This window comes from Oryzias latipes, chromosome 13 (assembly GCF_053564925.1).
Source record: "Oryzias latipes strain Hd-rR chromosome 13, Olatipes_Hd-rR_3.1".
NCBI lineage: Eukaryota > Metazoa > Chordata > Actinopteri > Beloniformes > Adrianichthyidae > Oryzias > Oryzias latipes.
The window spans coordinates 14,354,893-14,376,686 of NC_136249.1; the positions used below are offsets into that span (position 1 = coordinate 14,354,893).

Sequence of the window (21,794 nt, forward strand, 5' to 3'; positions counted from 1 at the left end):
TGTACCAAATGTAAAAATTTCATAGCACTTTGAAAATCTAATTTCATTTTCCCTTTATAGTTCCGCAAGAATAATTTTTTTCTAATTTGCATCAAACAAGAACACAACTAAAAGTTTACCTATTGTTTCAGGACCTGCTCATCTTTGGTTCACTTTCATGCAATTGCTTTTTTATGTCTTCCACTGGATTCATAAGTGAAATGATTTTCTGAGTAATAGGTAATTGTCCTGTGTTGTTTTTTTGTTTTTTTTTTGGGACTCAGGGTGAAAATAATTATTCAAGATGGAAGGAGGAGGGATGAGAAGCAGGTGGTGAAATGTGATTAGAGGCACAGTAAAGCAATAAAAGGAACAAGAAGCTGAAAAAAACACAATAGAAAAAGACAAACTTGTGAAATAAAGTATTTGGTGGTTTGCAGGACATAACTGACAAAAGCCCAAAACATAAATGGGGGGGCTAAAAAGAAAGAAATCAGAATTTAGTCCCTTTTATCAGGAATGGAAGCAGAAAAAGGAAGAGGTGGAAAATTAAGGAGGCCGGGAAGACAAAGCGCTAAGAAGATGATTGAGGGGAGCACACAAGAGAAGGGAGTGGGAGAGGAGATGTGGAGGTGGGGCAGTGATGAGTCATCATGATACCGTCAGTCCCTGTGGGGTGGGTTGCTGTGGGGGCGGCGGCATGACACATGCAGTCACACACACACAATCCCCAAGGGTTCCTGGCCATCACGCCGCTTCCATGTCTCCTCCTGCTGTGGAGGCGGTTGGAAGACGGCACAGGGGCGCCACTGGGATGCGGAGTTCACAGTCGAGCACTTGTACTCCCCCCCCCCCACACACACACACAGTTATGATAACAGGGCGAGGGGCCTCATTAAGTCTGAGGATGGATGAACAGAGGAACACGGTCAGTGAAGCTGCGGGAGGCAGCAGGGATGAGAGCATTTTCTGCATGGTTTCCCTCTGCGTCTCTCACATGCACTTCATTTCTTTTTTATCATGCAGATGCTGCCAACAGGAACAGGCACAGAAATGCAAAATTGACATGACATGCTTGGTTCCTCTTAATGAAGTCATGTCAGTCTGTCACTCACATATTACTTTTCACACCTTTCACACGCAGCCGGTGGGCTGCTTGGCGTTCCGATGTCATAATGTGTGGTGGTTGTTCACGTCCTGCAATGGCAGCTCGGTTGGGATTGGTTGCATGCCCCGTGATAAGTCACTTCCTCCGCCGCCATGCGTGAGCTCCCTGTTCATCCTGTCTTTGCTCTTTGGTGCTGAAGTGGATCTCAGAGTTGCCATGGCAACAGATTGGGGGATTCCTAATACTAGGCCACTGCACACACATATGCCACAAGTGTGGACGCATTCAGTCAAACGAACACACAGATGTGTCTCCTTCCAACGAGAAGCAGCTCATCCGCTGCAGTTGCAGGTCATGACCCTTGCCAACTGTTATGACAGTTATAAAACCTGACATGATGAGCGTACATAACCTAAAAAATGAGAATGAACAGGAGCAGATTAATCTTCAAACTACTGCAAAACTGTAAAATGACTGTAAGTTACAACCCAACCAGACACAAGTAAAACCCATTCATGCAGAAATAAAGACTCCAGGCACCACAGAAATGTGAAAACCTCCGTAGGAATCTGTATTTAATTTTTAAAGCCTACATACATTCATAAATCTCAAATTGAGGAGTAGACAGTACATACGTCTGTGTGTAAGAAAGGAATGAAGATTGGTGTTTCAAGCTGCCTTCTGCAAACATCTTTACAAAATGTGATGGAGACAAAACACAAGCAGAGGGACAAGGACGCCGCAGAGCTCTGATGAACCTGTTTCCTGTGTCTTCACATGTTCAGCCAGCAAGAGCTGAACATGTGAACAGGAGGTCAGAGAGACAAGTTAAAAGGAAAAAAGGGAGATCTTTTCTTTTGAGTCAAGTGTAATACCTGAAAATTCATTTTAATGCTAAAATGCCCACGCTCAGTTTAGAAAACACAGATTTTACTGGAATTGGTTTGTTTTTCTTTACCAGGTCTCAAGTTAAAACAGGAAATTGACAGATGGAAGTGAATTGATGGAAAGTGTTGTCATTTGTGGGGAGGGGGCACGGCGGATGTGCAGTGCAGCATGTCTGTGGAACCCGGCTGGAAAAACAAGAAGAGTTTGTCTCTGTGCAGACAAACGTGCATACATGTGTTGTATGTACAACATGTATGGAGTCATGTATGCAGATCCACAATAAACTTTAATAGAATGAGATTTTGAAGTCGTGAATGTTTGTCAGGCATTTCTGATTCCCTGCATTTTGTGTCTGAATGTGTGTGTTTGTGTACATAGGTGTGTGCATGGGTGTGTGTCTGAGTGTGTACATAGATCTGTTCGTGCATGTGCATATCCGTGTGTGTAAATATGTGAGTGCAATTTTGTGTGTGTGTGTATGTGCAGTGTGTTTGAGCATGTGCATAAGTGTGTGTGCATATGCATATGTGTGTGGGTGCGCATGTGTGTGCATGCATTAGTCGCTGTCCTCTTTCTCCAGCTGCTCGATCACGTCGCTCTCGTCTATTTTCTCCAGGCTCTCTGCACGCTGGATGCTCAGCTCTGAGAGGGGGATGCTGGGTAATGTATTCTGCTCTGGGAAGAGCCAGGGCTTGAAGCACGGGTTATGTTTCTTCTTCCAATCTGAGTACTTCAAACTTGCCTTGTGGATTTTCTTCAACACCTAAGGAAACAAAAGAGGAAAATTCAGCAGCAGACATGCAACTTCATCATAAGCAAATTCAGCAAACTGATAAAAATGTATGGAAGCAAAATGAATGCAAATCTGAAGAACCTAAAGAAAAGGATAAATGATGGGGGAAATGATGACATGCAGAAATAAAATCCCAAGAGAAGCTAGAACCCCGAAAGACATCAGAACTAGAAGATTGCATAGAATCCTGTAATTGTGCCGTGACTTACACGAGGAGCAAGGAGCTGGGAAGACTTGTTGACAACCCACTTAGGTAATGAACCTGAAATGTGAGCAGAGTGAAACAAAAACACAGTTAAACTGATAGAGAATCAGACGGAAAGGAGCAAAGCATGGACTCGGTTTCAAACATGTTTTGCCGCAAGTCACACCAACAAAATTAACACGAGGCTCGGTAACTGCAGTAAGTGTTGGTTCAGTCGGCAAATGTGCACAAAAAGCTGCAGCTAAGAGGGGCCTTTGAAAGGAACTGACAGAATGAAGAAGTAAAAGGAACCTGCCAAAAGAGAGGTGAGATGGTGTTATAGACTGTCCTTCGAATGGTTGCTATGACGACTCATTTTCACATTTAAGAGCCGGGGTTCTTCAGTAATAAAACAAGGGACGAAATAAACATCAGGACGGTGGGTAAGTGAACCTCTACTTTTTCCCCATTTAGCTACATTTTGGTTCCTAAAACCTTTTCCAATCTCAGGTGGTGTTCAAATTCCTTCTCTTCTCATTACGTAGTGCACTATATTGGGCTTTTGCCATTTTTTTCGGGGTGTCCAAATTGACCAAATTTTCCAAAATCCAGTTCCCTGTAAATTTCCCAGATGTTTCTGTAAAAAACCAATGGTCAATAGATTGGTGAATATAGACCACAATACCTTGCACTTGAACGATTTGTCATTTTAAATAGGAAGGAGATTTTTTTTCATAAATTATTTAAGTTTTCAACATCACGACACAGTGGATTCATAAATATTATTCGTAAAGTGTTTATATTTTACTTAGGCATATGGGTGATGTTATATTTTCTGTAAAAACATTAAGTATTGAGTACATGTTTACATTGTATTATAATCATTGTATCAATCAATATACATTGTATTATAATCATATACAATGATAATTGTATATGATCTACATATAATCTACTTTCTATTCTGGTCCTGTTGGACCTCAGTGCTGCCTTTGACACTATCGACCACGGTATTTTACTCCATAGATTAGAGCAGGACATAGGGATCAGAGGATCTGCTCTCCAGTGGTTTAAATCCTATCTGTCTGATAGGTATCAGTTCGTTAATGTAAATGGCCATTCCTCTCAGTGCACTCGAGTCAACTATGGAGTCCCACAGGGCTCAGTCTTGGGACCGATCCTGTTTACGCTTTATATGTTACCCCTAGGAAACATAATCAGGAAACACAGCATTAATTTTCATTGTTATGCCGACGATACGCAGTTGTATTTATCCATGAAGCCTGACCAGAATGACCAGATAGAGAAACTGAACGCCTGCATCAGTGACATCAATACCTGGATGGCAATTAATTACCTCCTCTTGAACCCAGAAAAAACTGAGGTCATTATACTTGGTCCTAAAAACCTCAGAGATGCTCTGTCTGCTCAGATAGTCTCCCTGGATGGCATAAGTATAGCCCCTAATTCCACAGTTAGAAACCTTGGGGTTTTACTTGACCAGGATTTATCATTTAAGGCTCACATATCTCAGGCATGTAGAACTGCCTTTTTTCACCTGCGGAATATTGCTAAGATCAGAAATATACTTTCTAAGAGTGATGCTGAAAAACTCATCCATGCATTTGTTACGTCGAGGCTGGATTACTGTAACTCCTTGTTAGCAGCGTGTCCTAAGAGTTCCTTAAGAAGTCTCAAGCTTGTTCAGAACGCAGCTGCTAGATTGTTAGCTGGAACCAGCAGAAGAGATCACATCACTCCTGTGTTAGTTTCGCTCCATTGGCTCCCAGTTGATTCTAGAATTAAGTTCAAGATCCTCCTGTTAACCTATAAGGCCTTACATGGAATGGCCCCGTCCTATATTAAGGACCTCATAGTCCCTTACCAACCAATCAGAACACTTCGCTCGCAAAATGCAGGACTGCTTGTGGTTCCTAGAATTAGTAAAAGTACGGTTGGAGGTAGAGCGTTTAGCCACCAAGCCCCTGTCTTATGGAATAAACTCCCAGCTCATATAAGAGAGGCCGACTCAGTTTCTACATTCAAAGCTAGACTGAAAACATTCCTCTTTGGACAGGCTTATTGTCAGACTAGTTAGTATTCAGAGATTATTTAACTTAATGTTAGTTTGTTTAAATTAAACTTAATAATAACTATTTCTTTTAAAAGGCTGCTAGAAGTTGAAGCTGGGGTAACTATGGTGCACTGGGGTTCTGTCCTCTTTCCTTTTTTACTTCTACCCTTCCTCTCCTCTATTCTTGATCATAATTTATCATTTAGTTCTCCATGCCTCTGTTTGGTGCAGTGCGATTCATGTATTGTCCCTCTTTTCCTCTCCCCTCCTGGGGAGTGGGAGTGCTTCCAGACTCCAGTTGGCTCATCCGTGCTCCAGTTCCTGACCGTTTACCTCGCCTTTGCTCCTGCTCCTACACCTGGCTGTGGATCCTGCCTCTGGCTCATCTCTGGCTCGTCTCTGCTCTGTACCTGACCGAGTACCTCGTCTCTGCTCCTGCTCCTACACCTGGCTGTGGTTCCTGTCTCCGGCTCGACTCGCGCCTTTGACTGTCCCGATAACCACGGCTGGATGAAGCTCGTCTGCTGGACTTTTATATATGTAGTTGTAGATTTAGATAAGTTAATTCTTCTCTAAGATTTCTGGTAAATCGCCTGTCCGTCCTGGGGGAGGATCCCTCCTTCATGTGGGCACCCCTGAGGTTTCTTCGTTTTTTCCGGAATCCGGTTTTTTTGGGAGTTTTTCCTTACCGCGAAGGGGGGTCTAAGGGCAGGGATGCCAGTATAGCTTAGTCAGTTTGTTAGTTCATTTTAGTATTTTTCTATTGAACTCTTTGTATTCGTGATCCTTTTGATTTCATGTTTTAGTTCGAAGCCCATCGAGACGACTGTTGTTGTGATTTTGGGCTATACAAATAAAATTGAATTGAATTGAATCATACACTGTATCTGAGAAGTGGAGCGAGGGAGTGTGACCTCACTCATAGAAGATGGCTAACTTCTAGCTACAAACAAGTGAAGTTAATCAGTCAGCTGCTATTTTTTGTGATTTACACGCAGTCATATTGGAGCCAGATAACGTCAGTAAGCAGTGATTGGTCAGTCGGTCGGAGTTAACGCTTCCATGGCAACCACTCTCTCCAATCAGGAGTGTGTTTGTTGGAAGTTCACACCCCTACCACTTGAAAGCACACTACACAAAATCTGCCAAACCTTTTCAAACGTTAAACATGAGACAACCTACTTTTATTGAGGCATCTGATTGGTCAGTTTAGAACTTGAATAACTTGCACTATTGAGGAGTCACCTAGTCCAATTCTCCTATACAGTCAATGATTGTAATTATAATTTTTATTAGCTTTGATCCTAAAACACAGACTTAGATCGAAAGAGAACCTAAGTCTGTTTTACTTTAAGCTTAAAAACATTTTTTGGTCATTTAACTTCTAAATACTGTTGGTCTGTGTTTGTTTGTGCATAATTCACCTCGCGGGTCCACCTGGGCCAGGTAAACGAGGGTGCATCGATTAGGTCCCTGGCTCTGGATCATGTAACCAGTCTGAATGGAAATGGCTCGCACCATGTCCTTTCTTGGTGGGTATTTCTGTGGAAACACATTTATTCACTCACATCAGCCAAAATCAGCCGCAGATAAAACATTTCTGGGATTCTACGGTGAGTAAAAAAACAATTTTTTTTATGTGTGAACATAACATTTTGAATCTTGAAAATAATTTGTTGTAATTTCTTGTTTTAATGACTAAATGACATATTTTTATTTATTAGCTGTAAACCAACAAACTGTAGATTGTTTTATATCTATTAATGATGTAGTGGCCAAAGAGCACTTTTGAAATTTCCTAGGACGTGACAATGAAAAATAAAGTATCCATCCATCCATCCATCCATCCATAAATCCATCCATCTGTTCATATGACCATTTGTCCCTCCATCCATTTATCATCAATCCATTCATCTGTTAATCCATCTATCCATTCATCCATCCATTTATTGTCGATCCATTTGTCATCCATGCATCCATCCATGCATCCATCCATCCATCCATGCATCCATCCATCCATCCATGCATGCATGCATGCATCCATCCATGCATCCATCCATCCATCCATCCATCCATCCATCCATCCATCCATCCATCCATCCATCCATCCATCCATCCATCCATCCATCCATCCATCAAGTCATCAGCACCTGAACTCTGATCTGAGCCAAAAAATGCAGCTTTCTTAACCCATAAGAGCCCAGACCCATTTGTTCTTAAAAATAATATTATATGTATTTTACCACAAACAAAGTGGACCACAGAATCAATTTCTGATATTTTTCTCTTACACTGATGTCACAACAGGTTCTAACGGGTTAAAAGATGAAAGAGAATTTGGGTAAACATTTGGTGCAGATGATCATTTGCTAACACTAAACTGCAAAGTGGGAATCAGATCTAAATGACATTTACCAGAGAACAGTCATGACAGAAAATGAGTGCAGCGCCACTTCAAGCTGTAATAGATTTTTAGGGGTCGCAGTCACAGTCACACTCTGGAAAAACACGCAGACTGACCGGATTCTGCTCACAAGCACTAATTGATGCAAGAATGCAGAAGGCGGAGGTCTACAAATACCAGTCACATGAGACGCCTTATCCTTCTGTACACATTATAGAAGCTAGTACAACTAAAAGGAGATGTTAGAGAAAAGAGAAGACAGAAAAATTGGCATACCGCAGAGGAAAACATCAGAAATAAATAATACAGTTGAAAACTAATCCAGGTTTGTTAAAGGCAAAGTCTTCAGCATCTTTCTATTTTGAAAACCCCACATGCTTGGTTTAAAAAGGACAATTGATAATAAATACTACAAACAACTATAAATAAAAGCAGTTTGATTTATGTTTGTGTTCATTTTAAATATTTTCCCACCCAATAAAGGAAAAAATTAAATCCCACTTGTGTTTAAAAGTGTGCCAGACCCTCAGAAAGGGGCTTAGACCGGCCAAGGAAAGACACTTTCTGCTGAAAGTTGCCAGGTTCTGCTTTGATAAATCCTGGCACTAGTTTGGCGTCTTTGGAGGAGTTGTGGGAGTACAAACTCAGGTCCTGAACTAAATATAAATACTGCAAAAAAGAAAAAAAGAAAAGTTTTGGTCTCATTCCAAATGGCCACATAAATGAATTCAGTGATCTGTTATCTCCACCTTTGTCTCACTGGTCTTTCACATCCAAATAAATAGAATTCTCTGTAAATGAAGGTGAAAAATCAAGTGAAGAGACGCTTGCACCCAGTGTGATGATCATGTCCCATAAAAGCATTAAGCAGAGGATAGTGCTTCCTCTGTGGCCTGATGCCAAATGCTTTCTCCTTCTTAGATGGACTGCTTCTGCATGAGATGAGTGGAATTTTAAATGGCCTGTAAGAGCTTTGCTGCCACATTAGCATTCCTGCACACCTTTGAACGCAGTTAATACCGTATTTTCCGGACTATAAGTCGCCCTTTTTTTCAAAGTTTGGCAAGGGGTGCGACTTATACTCCGCAGCGACTTATATTAGAAATAAATTGAAATGAATACATTGTTAACCCTCCTGTTATGTTCATTTGTGAGGAACAGAGATGATGTTCCTGGCTAAATTTGATGTATGAAGTATGTTAAGTATTAGGAGTATGTTAAGTGACTCAGAGAATCAGCAAACCTTTTTTTACAGTAAGATCTTGAAGGCTAACAACATAATATTCTATTTTCCAATGATTTCATAGATTCAGAAATGCAATAAAAATGACTACATTCTACAAATACAGGATGAAAACAGAGTATTAGTTGGCCAATGATGCTTCATGGAAGGAATAAATAAATAAGTATGAGAAAGAATTACTGTGAAATTATGAGATAAACAGTCTGCTATGATTGTGTCACATGAGGTTGTGCAAGTTATTAGTTCTTGGTCTCAGATTTTGTCAAATAAATTTCCCGTCAAAATGCGACTTATAGTCCAGTGCGACTTATCTGTGTTTTTTTACTTTATAATGCATTTTTGGGCTGGTGCGACTTATACTCCGGAGCGACTTATAGTCCGGAAAATACGGGTAGTTGAATTTGGGTGAGTGGGCGGGGCCACAGACAGGCATGTGAAGACTTGGGGCTGTCTGTGTGCAGGTGAACTCACCGAGTGCTTAACAGAGTAGTTCATAATGATGTAATCATTCCCCATTGGCAGCCAGGAGCGGAGGGTGACCACATCTCGGTACCGAAGAGGCCTCGGACACTTCCCTTCAGACAGAGAAGATGCTGACGGTCAAGAAACTGCTTTATATGTTTCATTTTAAAGCCAAACATCAAATGAGTCAAATGTATATTGAGACAAGCTCTAGTCAGAGCATACATGTAGTACATGTATATACACACATGAGTAGTAACCAACGTCTGCATTGACAGTGAGCTTCCCAATGTCGAAGGTGTCAATGACATTTGTGTCCCATCTCCATCGGTATTCGGTGTCATGGAGCACATCGTACATCGTCTCTGCTGGGACGTCCTCACACACCATACGACACTGAGGGGGTGGAAAGGAAACAAGATCTGCTTAGAAAGGATTTGAAACAGGGATCCTGCAGAGAAATCTACACAAGCAAATGCATACAGCAACTAACTGGAAAATGTTTAGACATTAAATGGATGGATGCTGTTGGTGATGGGGAGAGTGAGGGAGGGTGTGTTAAAAGATGCATGGCAGTGATGCATAACAGCCATGCATCTTCATTACTAAACTGAGAAAAAAGCGACACATTCAGAGCAGAGCCGGTCCGTTCACATTAAAGATGATGTAAAGGTGAACCATGAGGAGGAGAAAGGTTTTAAAAGCTCCACATCACCAAGAGATGACACCTACATTCAGTCAGAAAACCTAAAGCATTGGCTCCTATTTATATGTCCATGGTACAAACACTGTGTTCTGCAAAAAGCGTAGTGATGAACTCATTTACACATATAGGGAAATATGAAACTGCAGGAACCACAAAGGGATGAGGACTCCAGGAATCCAGCAGTTACTACAGCTACAACTGCCAAGAAGAATAAACTCAATGACAACGAGGTGGAAAAGAGAGTAACTCCAAGCCAAAATGAATCTAAAGGACAGTCATGTTTGCAAAAGGTCAGGCTGGCAGCTCCACATCATGTCAGGGTTCAGAACATCCTTTAAAGTCCCACTCCAATCATCTTTTGATCCATAGGAAAAGCTTTCCCAATGGTCTTATAATGGTGAACAAAATCAAAAAAACTTGTGTTCGTTTTTTAGGGACACGGTTTCTGCAGAGCGGCAGCATTTGAAAGTCACCTCTGTTGTGGGTGGGACCGTTGGCACAGAGTAATAAGCCTTGCCCCCTGAATAGGTCTTTAAAGAAGGAAGCTTGTCGCATAAAATGATTACAGATTCAGTCCAGGAGTCTGGTTAGCACGGCTGTGCCCCCCTCCATGCCTGCAAACTACTTACAGTGGATAATTAATGTCAGAAATGACTCCTCTAACACCTTGCGCAGCAAACCCCAGCTTTCTTCTCCTCCCTTAGTTCCCTGATGTGGAAAAAAGCAGCTCCTGCTGCTAAAAATAAGATCAGTAAGGCTCAGTACTGTTTGCACTCACATCATTATCTCCACTTTTTGTACTAGTTTATTCTTTTACATCTGATTTTATTTTTTTTAATTGTTTCCTTAGGCATTTTCTTGTAATTGCAAATAACAGGTTGTCAGCACTCACTGCAAAAAAACGATTTCCCCACAGGTACAAATAAATGACTCCTCTGGGTTTAAATCCAAGGAGTGATGCCAGACGAGACACATGGTTTTAGACTCAGCTGGAGCCGTCTTTAGTCTCCTGATCCCCCAAAGGATTTACCTGTGTTTAAGAAAATGACCTCGAATATGGTCTAAAGCTGATTGTCTCTTATAAAATGTTGTTGCCAAGAAAAATGTGAAAGTTTGAAGTCTTCAAACATAAAGCTCTTTAGTAATCAGTGATGGCATTTTTTTCTCATTTTGTTGAAGTTTGATTTTGAATAAAAGTCAAAGGAAAAACAACAAAGGAGAAACATTTATTGTATTTTTACATATAAGTATACGGTGGCCGAGAACCGCCAAAAAGTGCAGCAAAAAAAAAGCAACTGCAAACAAATAGCAACTATAAAAAAGAAAGTTGCTGCAAACAAAAAAAGATAAAACGAAAGTGAATCCACAATGGAAGTGCATCTCTTTTTTTGTTTGCACAGTTACTTTTTTTGTTTGCAAATTTACTTTTTTTGTTTGCAGTTACTTTTTTTGTTTGCAGTTACTTTTTTTGTTTGCAAATTTACTTTTTTTGTTTGCAGTTACTTTTTTTGTTTGCACAGTTGCCTTTTTTGTTTGCAGTTGCTTTTTTTTTATTTGCTGAAAAGGCGGTTCTCTGCCACCATATAAATAGAATTGGTGACTTGTTTAACTGTAAATAATCAATAATATTCCCTTTTTTAATTTCAGCACTTTCATTTTTATGAGTGAAACCACCAAATCCAGAATAAAGCTGAATAAATATTTAAAATCTTTATCGTTTCTGGCTTCAACGGTCCCAAACTACTTTTTTGGGGGCGAGGCTTAAACTCACAAACCATGTTCACTTGAAAAGTGTAGACATAGTCACATGTTCCTGTATGGAGTGTTGAGCTGCACAGGTACTGCAGGCTTTTGGGTTGTATGAGGGTAGTAGAGTGGAGCAGTCACATCTTAAGGGGAGCGCAGGTGTATTTTGCAGTTCCCTTGAGGCTCGTGTGTTTACCTACTCCACCCCTCCTTACCCTTGCGTGTTGTATTAGTGTTTGCACTGACCTGTCGCCCACAGCATGCCCACAGAAAAATATGTGGACAAACATATTGTCTAGAACCTTAATATTTCCTAGGGGTCACCTGTGCGCCCCGTATAGGTTTACCCATTTTTCACCCATAGACAACTGTATGGGCAGTTGTGACTACAGCCTTAGGTTTGAGTGGGTTGATTAGAGCTGATTTAACATCATTCTCATACTAATAAAGAAGATAAAAACTGGTTTTGCAACATGAAATTCTGGCGTGTGGTTTTTCAAAATCAGCTCAACTATGATTTTTAACAAAAAATGTAAATATCTTACAAGTTTTTTTAAAATTTATTACGAAGGGAACATTGATAAATGTTTAATATAATGTACTTTCAGTCAGCTTCTATAAAAAAAGTAAATGGGTTTTGAGTCTTGTATGGTAGAAAATATTAACGTCAAGGAGTTAAAAGAGACAGTTGTGGAAAAAGACTTGCATGTACAGTATTCCACCACTGAAGCCTGTTTGTGAGGGCAGGTCTTCCTCAAGTTGTGAGGATCTGTTTACAATGGGACTCAGAAACAAGTTGGTACGGATAAACTCCAAAACGGAGCTCTGTGACTCAACCTATGTTGTGTCACTGTTTGGGTTGATTTTAATTCTGCATGTTGAGGCTCAGACCTCAGTCTGTGTGTGATGTGAGACAAAGAATGATGTGAAACGGTACCTCTATAAAACTTTTGCAAAAGGAGCGCAAAACCCCGTCTGTCCACAGCATCACTATGTGTCTTTGGGATTTTCACATCCTCTTTCTATGTAACCACGAGATTTAGACAAAAATGCAGTTGTAAAAAAGAGAAGTATGACAACAAAGAATTGCTGCTGCCATTGTCATGCAATATGATTAATGTCTTAACCAGACACAATTCACTGGAGGACAGAAGGAGTCTGATGATACTACCACCACCATACCTCACCATGGTAATAAGATCAGTGAAGCAATGAGGTGTCACTTTTGGCCACATTTGTCTTCTTACCAGACAGAAAAGTTAAAAAAGAAAATCTTATGCATCATTTGACCAAATGCTATTTTTTAATTTTTTTATTTTACATTTTGAGGACTTTCACAGAAATCCAAACATTTTTAAAGTCAAGTCTCAATGCAGTAACCACACAGGCTTGTTTCATTTCCTGTCCTGCTCATCACAACAAAAGCCGGCCACCAGTCAGACAAGTAAAAACTTCAAGTTGTGTTAGTGCGGAAATTTATTTTTTTTCTTTACAAAATCAGCTTTTGACCAAAGTATAAGACTATGTTCGGATTCACGTAGTACTCCCTAACCCCTAAAAGCCTATATATAGCGGGACTATCTAGTGCCCCGGATTTTATTGCAATCTGGACACGTGCTCACAATTTCTTTAACACCAATAATGATGTCACGCATTTCCCAAGAAAAATCTAATAAATATGAACATTTTATGAAGACTATTTATGAATCCACTGTGTTCTATGTGTTAATGAACACTTGGATAATATATAAAAAATACATTTCAATACATCCTTTTCAAATAAACAAATCGCCTCAAACTGATGCATTATAGATTATACTCACCCATTGACCTGTTTTTCGTTGAGACTTCTGGGAAATTTACAGAGCACTGCAGGATTTTGGAATTGTAGATTCGAACACCCTGATGCCTGCAAATGCCTTGTTTAGTGCACTAAGTAGTGGAGGAATTTAGACACAACCTAAGTCTTTGAATCCCAGTAGTCTGTAAAAAGCCCTTCATTAGTTATCGCCTTGATGATCATCATCCCGTGTGTGAGATTGAATCAGTCCCTCATTTTACATTTTGACAATCTCCTTTTACGTACCTAAAAATTGAGAAACAGTCTAGTTGAAGGTGTGCTCAAAAAGTATACAGGCCACACAGATTAAACAGTTGTATTACAGTTCTGCCATTCTAGCACTTTTGTTTTCTAAATGTGTCGACCTGTTAGTTTTTTTGACTTGTGAAGAACTTCGCTGAATCTGGAATCTTGTAAAGTAAATGTTTGATAGATTACATGGGGATCATCTCAAACATGTTCGAAGGATTTGAGAGCTTTTCTTGGTGCTTTGGGGCTCGACAACCATTGAACTATCATTCAGATTCTCTGTTTTCCTGTCAGTCATCATTCACTCTGGACGTGTCACTTTGCTTTATACATGAATAGAAGTGTGACAGACTTTTAAAGACCCACTCCAACGAAAATTGTATTTTTAACCCGTTCTTGTGGCATTTTTCTGATTATGGAGGACATATATTAACAAAATTAATCTCAAATTGTTGTGAATCAGGAGGAGATTAAAAAATGGCATTTGAAAAAGATTATACTGGTGCTTTTGACGTAGTAAATACGCTGGGTGGGCCTGCAAGCTCCCTGCCCCGCTCTATTCTGATTCATCCACTTGTAGACAAATAGATCCATGTTTGTCTTAGTTATTCTCATCTCAGCTGGAATCTGGCATAAAACTGTACGGATGTGAGGAGCTGTAATCTAGCGGAACAGAAAGCTCTCAGCAACGAGGAGGGGAAGGGAGGCAGCCTTATTCTACATAAAAAAGTCTTTTTTTATTTTGGCTAAAAAACATAATTAAAAGATTGCTGGAAACGCGGGGATGCTTTCACATTCGTTTTCTATTCCGTTTACTCCCTTTTGGGGGTCACGGGGCTTCCGGAGCCTATCCCACCCACTTGTGGGCATAGGCAGGGGACGCTTTGACAGGTCGCCAGTCTGTTGCAGGGTAGAATGTCCACAATGACACACCCATTCACTCTCACACCTATGGACAATTTAGAGTTGCCAATTAACCTATGAAGCATTTTTTTGGATGATGGGAGGAAGCCGGAGATAACCCACGCATGCATGAGGAGAACATGCAAACTTGGGAAAGGTCCCCCATTAGTGTTTTGGTTCAGGTCCCCCAGCCAGGACTTGAACTGGGGACCTTCTTGCTGTGAGGCAAGAGCGCTAACCACTGCGCCACCGTGCAGCACTGATGCTTTTACAAGATACCATAAAATGATCAGAGAGGAACTTTTCTAGTTTAAACTATTAATGCAGCACAAGTTTAAGTTGAAAATATTCAATGATTCTAATTTAGCTCACACATGAAACTTTTTTCCTTATTTTCCAGATATAAAACATATTTATAGAGTAATTGATGCTTTGTAGTTTGATGAAATTAGAAAATTCTCCATAATTTGTTAAAAAATGGTTTGTAAGGTTTTGAGAATCCAAATGTAGATGTATCTTTCTTGTTCTAAAAACTAGAGATGATCTTTGATGAGAGGGATTACTGCCATCACAGAAACCATTTTATTGATAAAGAGGGAAGATCCAATGGTTATGATGATGATGATGAAGATGGATCACCCATTAATGATAATTTCCCTCCCTGCTGCTTTGCACAATATGCTTTTGATTAATTTCTCTTTGAAAAGATGTAAACAAATAGACTGTGAGCTTAAAAAAAGAGGTTCAGAGGCTTCATTAATCTGTGGACATGCATGAGCAAGGATGGGTCCTTTTTCCTTTTTTCAGACACACATACACAGGGACCAAACAGCAGAAAGGCTCATATTTTACAGTCAATGTAATTGTTCGCCATGTAGACGTCTGTGTGTGAAAGAGAAAAAATAACAGCTATCATGTTTGGATAGACAGCTATAAAAGCTCCACTCATGCTCCTGGTTTGTAATGTGAAGAAAAACCCACCTGTCCTGAAAAAAAAAGCATGGAAGTGCAGCACCTCCGCACACACCTGCACAGAGCACATCTGTCCTGCTTATGCTCTGGCAGCACAACACGCCGTCCTTAAATTTAATTGGAACTGTCTTGATTGGATTTTTCTCTATCGTACACACAGTGAAGTAACACGGCTCACAGACTAAAGAAAAAAAAGTTTTGTTGGCTTCTGCTCAACAGGAAAACACCTCCCTGCACACACAAACGCACGCCACAGTCTGTTTGACTAAGAGCACATGGCTGCTTACTCACGCTCCTCAAACACGGATGTTGAAGCTGCTGCCACGTCTGAATCCTGACTGAGAATTTACTGATCTGCCCAAACCTGGCACAGAAACCCGATTACTGTCAGCCACAGCGAGGCTTGAGCCAACGCTCCGGGAAGCACGAGCAAGATGAAAACACAAAGTAAACACAAACGGAGCCTGGATGTCTTTCCTAAAATCGTTTGAGAGTTTCTAAGAGTATTTGGAGGGCTAAAGGTCTTTGCTGCTCCAACCAGGAAAAGAAGTTCTGCAACATTGTGACTTTGAATGTGCATAAATCTATAAACTATAAACACCACACAGGGAAGCATAAGGTGTATTTTTTTCCAATAATACAGAAGAAATCATGTGTTTCTGTTTGTGTCTGTGGGTTTTCTGCAGACATGAGCTTCTAATCTTACCCCCACATCACTTCCAAAGACAAATACAGCTCAAACAAAAATGTCCAGCCTCTGTTTAACTAGATAAGAGCGCCTTACTTTCACACGCCAGTCACATGACCAACAAACCAGAAACATTTAAAACCACCATTTTCAGCAAAGGCTAAAATTTTGGATATTTCTCCTGTTTAGGGCAACAAAAGCCATGAATTATGAGGTGTGTCCTCCATTTCTGTCTTGTTGTTACCATCTAATGATTCATTTATTGCATCTGGGAGGCAGTAACCCATAATTCATATTGTTCTCAACTACAAGTTAGTATGCAAAGTGGAAAGATATTGTGTCAGCCTGGATGTTTTAAGCTGTTCCTTTACCAAAAAAACCTGAAAAGCTTTTCTCCCTTGTTAGATGGTCCATTTATGGTGTAATAAAACACTGACTGAGAAGTCTTTAGGACATTTTATAGCTCTTGTTCCTTTACTGTTTAGTCCAGGGGTCTACAACCTGTAATGCTTAAAGAGCTATGCAGTTCAGCTCCTTACAGATCAAAACCCAGTGAAAGCTGCAGAGTCCCACGTCATTGTGTAGAAAAATACACTGTATTTATATTTTTGTGGCCATTAAACCTTTCATTTAAAAAATGTAGCTTTTAAATATTTACAATAATTGAATTGTAACAATGTTATATTTATTTTTGACAGCAGCACATACAAGTTCCTTTCGAAATAAAATACTTCCTGTGTCTAATAAGATGCTCCTGAAATAGTTTTTCTTGCAATCACACTTTAAGAACTTAGCCTCTGTACAGTTCGCTTTGGGGCTGCACTGTGGGGCTGTGGTTAGCACTCTCACCTCACAGCAAGAAGGCCCTGGTTCGAATCCCAGTTGGGACCTTTACACACAGTGTGTGTTGTTCACTTGTTGTCCCACATCCTGCTCTACTCTTTGGCTGCACACCAGCTTCCAGGTGCAAAGCTGCCAGTAAAACTAGAAAGGTAACAGAGATGCTCCATCGATATGGCATCCTTTTGCTTACTTAGTCTTAGCAGAGGACATTTCTCCTGAGGAATAGGTTTGCCTCAGATGTCCACCTCTTCGTGCACGTGTTCTATTCTCCTAAAGTCGGATTTATCTCATGGTGTTGTTTGGAGAAAGCCCTACCTGCAGCAGCTGGTGAAGCATGTCAGCCGTTAGGATCATGCAAAGCACACCGTTCTCATCCAAACCGCCTTGAGCGCAATGCTGACACACCGTTTTCTACCTGACGCTTAGGTTCAGCAGCCTCACCTTGACTCTGTGGATTGACTTGCCCTCCTCCAGAACCTGGGTCCGCACCGTGATGCCCCCCCGGTTGTAGGTCAAACTCCAGCCGTCGTCGCACAAACACTCCGCCTTGAATTTGGCGAACGCCGCATCGTCCGGAATGGTCACGGACATGGCTTGGGTTGGAGCCGCGAGGATGACGCACAGGGAGAGGGGAGGTGAAGCAGCTCCTGAGCGCAGAGGATTCCCAAAAGCGGAGAAAACGCACGAGCCTGCTGATGGGTATCTCCTCCTCTTCAGGGGGGAGACGGGTGTCAAATTGAATTTCCGTAAGAGGGGCTTCTTTTGGGCCGCAGCGCGTCTTGTGATGGTCTGTAAGCGCGTGTCCGCGCTCAGGGAGTTCCAGCCACCGCAGTCCAGCCTGCACAAACTAAGCAGACACGTGCGTGCGTTCGTGCGTGCGTGCGTGCGCGCAGTCGAGCGCTCCAACTGAAGCAAAGGTGGTGCAAAATAAAGCAAGCACCCTCAGTCAATACATATCTTCACCTCCTCCGCGCGCTCTCTTCGCCTCCTCTTCTCTGTTGCTGCAGGTTTCTCCGAGTTTACAGAAACGCACCGAAGGTCTCCATCGCTGAGGAGCTGCAGGTAGAGGATGAGAAGGAGGAGATACACCCAGAAGCGACGGAAGAAGCAGAAGGGGAGGAGGACAGAGAGGTGGAGAAACCAGGCAGGTGACGCAGCGACGGCAAACGCAGCAGCACTTCCCCGTGATGCTTTCAGGGGATCCTCGTAAAGTGAAGCGATTACCAATTTCACCTGTGGCTTTTTGGGGTAAACAGAGATAAAACTATGATACTAATCATTCAAAATAAAGATTATTGTGCTCTAAAGAAATAAGATGGATGTGAAAAAAAATCTTATTTATATTTTTTTATTTATACGTTCATCTGAATACAAATGCTTGTGTTCTCCTGTATGTTACTATAAATCCCTTGTTTAAACAGCACCTGAACGCAGCATTAGTTACCAGCAACCTCAGTCAGAAATTGTCGGTTTTTTTGTTTGTTTTGTTTTTTCATTTCGCTGCTCCAGTGGCAGAAAACCAGTCTGCCCCCTGCTGGTGGATCTCAGAGGTCCACCTCTGACAAAACCAGTTCAACTCTCCAGTCTGGCTGTTTATTTATTTTTTATTTTTTTTTACCTGTTCTTGTTCGATATAAAGATGTAAAGAAATACTTTTAATCTCTTGATTCTGACAGCTGACAGACAAAAGGCTTGTCTGAGAAAAACAAACAAACAAACAAACTCTTAGCAAAAAGTAGTCTCAGGTTACTACAAGAATACAACAAGTACTGCAAGAATATTTACTCTCTAATAAAACTAAGGCACTATACTTGAAGTTTACTTTTTATATACTATCTACATATTGTAAACTTAAAATGTTCCAATTTAGTCTGAAGAAGTAATCAGTTAGTATACTACACACACTACACATGCTATCCCTATACTCAAGTATGATTAAGATAAACTAGAGTGTCCTACGTGTTGTTATAGAGGTAGCTTAGCTCAACATCAAAGAAGTCAGGACATGATTTTTAGTTGAAAATAAAAAGAATAACTATGTTTTTCCAAACCCCAAAGCCTCTTCGGTCAGTTTAAAACACTTTACCCCCACAGTCCAGGTTTTCTGTTTGTACATTCAGGAGAAGAATATCTTCGGCTGAAAAGCTCGTCCTTCCTCATGTTTAAAAGTTGCAAATGCAGCCACTATTTTTACCTTAATCTATGAAGACATACTTCTGGTTGTGACATTTCATTGGGCTTTTGTTTTTTTGTTTCTCTATATTACATACACTTAAAGGTATAAAACTGTTTGCTATTTGGTTGTTGAAAGGGTTAAAAGCTGTAACATCAACAACTTGACCTAGATTTCTCTCATTTTTATTAATCCTAAAAGGAAATCCAGTTTTTAAACAGAAAACCAGAAGGTGTTAGATTAGAGATAAATGAAAAAAGTCTGAACAGCTGCATCTTTTTGGAGAATCAAACACTAACGGTCTTAAATCAAAGAAATGTCACACAGTGTTCCTCCAGTCAGCAAACCAGTTAATAAGTGACGGTTGAACCTAGAGGAAACAAAACACCTTTCATTGTTTCTGAACTGAACTGCAAACGTGTTTATTAAAGATAACATCCATAATATACTCAATGATTTTTCAGGCTTTCAAATCAAGACAATTGCATTTTAATACAATTTCCATACATACATACTAAACATCTTTATAGTTTCATGTTTTGCTGCTGCATTTATACAGAAAGTGATAAGATAAACCAAAGGAAGCGCCGAGTCTGTGACATTCAGACACACGAAGATAAACCTCTGCTGCAGGAAATGATAGATGCTCCTAGTGTTGTAGTTTAGGACAGCTTCACATTTAACCATGTAGTGTCGCACACACAGAGTGTGCATGTGCTGCTTAAATGCCCATAGGATGCTCACACAAAGTACACTATGGTTTTCTAATTTCCTCATTTCTAACAGTCGTCCTGCACACTATTCATGTGAACAGCATCAAATACTCATTGCGCAAGATTTGCTAGGTTGAAGAAATAAAATAGTACTCAACTACTTCCCCTACTAATAACCCTTGTGTGTTGTATAAGAGTGCATGAACATTTTCTCTCTACAGGCTCACCAATCATGCCCTGTACAAGTTACCCATTTTTCACCCACACACGGTCAGTTTTTACCCGTAAGGGCAGTTGCGCCAAAGGCCCAATATGATGTATTATAGCTGGTGGGTTATTAATATTTAAAAATAATCAGTCTGATACAGTGACGTGCGGTGAGGTTAATGGCTGGTGAGGCACTGACGTCATCAGTCAGATTTACAAACATATGAACCATACTGAGTAACTTATTCACCATTTAATTGACAACAGTTAACGTGTTTTGTTTAAAATATCATTTCAACGTGTTTTTTTTCATATACAAACTGCAGCATAGAAAAAAGCACAAACGTTATTATCCTCTTACCTTTACTTGTAAATAAAGTCCATACGCCGCTCCTTCTGAAGAAAATGACTTGCCGCTTGCTATCACTTCTTCTAGTATTTTTTAGCGTCATAATCTCAGGGCTCACCGGCGCCCCCTAACATGAGGCACGAGAATGTCTGGCCTCACCCAGCGGCTTTTTTGCCGGCGTTTAGCGCTCAGCACAAGAAACACGTCCCTCACATACAGTTATTTATAAAAACAAACACTGTACATCATATACATCTGCTAAATTATATAAACTCAGCTCATACAGTACAAGTGATTGAACCGACATACAGAGAGACAGCAGTACCGTCTGACTGCATAGGTATTGCGCAATCCAAGGTGAGGCTCAGCGGGCTGGTGCCTCATCGCACGTCACTTAGTATCTGAATGGCAAATGTGGAAATTCAGCTATTTTAAAAAGAAAAAACACCCAAAAATGGTACATTTAAATGGAAAATGACTGCAATGCACAAATTACTGATTAAATATAATAATTGAATTTATTTTTTCTCTTTTCTTCCCATAATGACAGGTGAGGCACAGCCTCACCTGCCTCTCCTGACTGCACGTCACTGGTCTGATATCACTACTACAGACAGTATCTTTCAATGTTCTTTATTCATTCATAACATCCATCCATCCATTTCCTCATCCGTTTCGGGGTCTCTGAGTTGCTGGGGCCTATCCCAGCTACTGTTGGGGGAAGGCAGGATACACCCTGAACAGGTCGCCAGCCCGTCGCAGGACCGCACCATCACACACTCTTACACACACTAAGAGGAAATTCAGAGTCACCCATTAACCTATGAAGCATGTTTTTTGGACTGTGGCAGGAAACCGGAGTTTCCGGAGAAAACCCACGCATGCATGAGGAGAACATGCAAACTTGGGAAAGGTCCTAGTTAGGATTTAAACCAGGGAGGGCCTTTTCCCTGTAAGGTGAGAGCGCTAACCACTACACCACTGTGCAGCCTCATTCCTAACATTTACCATTAATCATGATCCATATTAAAACAATCTAATTTCACACATTAAGTGACAACAGTCTTTTATACTTGGAATTCATTTCTCTCAAATGTCCTTTCCTTGTTAAAAATGTTGATGTAATAAAGCAAATTACATTGAAAGAAATAATTACAACATTTTATGATATGTATATTAAAGAGTCCTCAGAATGGCAAGAAGTAAAGATTTTTGTATTTGTAATTTGGTGCCACCTGGCGGCCTTCATGTGCACAGCAGAGTGTTTTTT

The 21,794-nt window shown here is 40.6% G+C and overlaps 1 protein-coding gene across 1 annotated transcript; it reads right to left on the minus strand.

The window, feature by feature from the left end:
* Positions 1-1,635: 1,635 nt before the first annotated feature.
* stard10 (StAR related lipid transfer domain containing 10) lies at positions 1,636-18,258 on the minus strand. Its single transcript, XM_078956505.1, has 6 exons — positions 17,524-18,258; positions 9,384-9,531; positions 9,145-9,248; positions 6,451-6,568; positions 2,978-3,030; positions 1,636-2,738 (listed from the first exon to the last, which is right to left on the minus strand). The coding sequence occupies exons 1-6, from the start codon at positions 17,671-17,673 to the stop codon at positions 2,532-2,534; spliced, it is 780 nt and encodes a 259-aa protein (XP_078812631.1). The 5' UTR covers positions 17,674-18,258; the 3' UTR covers positions 1,636-2,531.
* Positions 18,259-21,794: the final 3,536 nt, after the last annotated feature.

Excerpts from the sequence above, each read along its gene's own strand:
- stard10 (XM_078956505.1), bottom strand. The coding sequence starts at position 17,673 with ATGTCCGTGACCATTCCGGACGATGCGGCGTTCGCCAAATTCAAGGCG. Across the intron at positions 6,569-9,144 it reads ACTACTCTGTTAAGCACTCG|AAATACCCACCAAGAAAGGA; the intron begins GTGAGTTCACCT and ends GTGTTTCCACAG. Across the intron at positions 3,031-6,450 it reads GGCCCAGGTGGACCCGCGAG|GTTCATTACCTAAGTGGGTT; the intron begins GTGAATTATGCA and ends CTCACATTTCAG.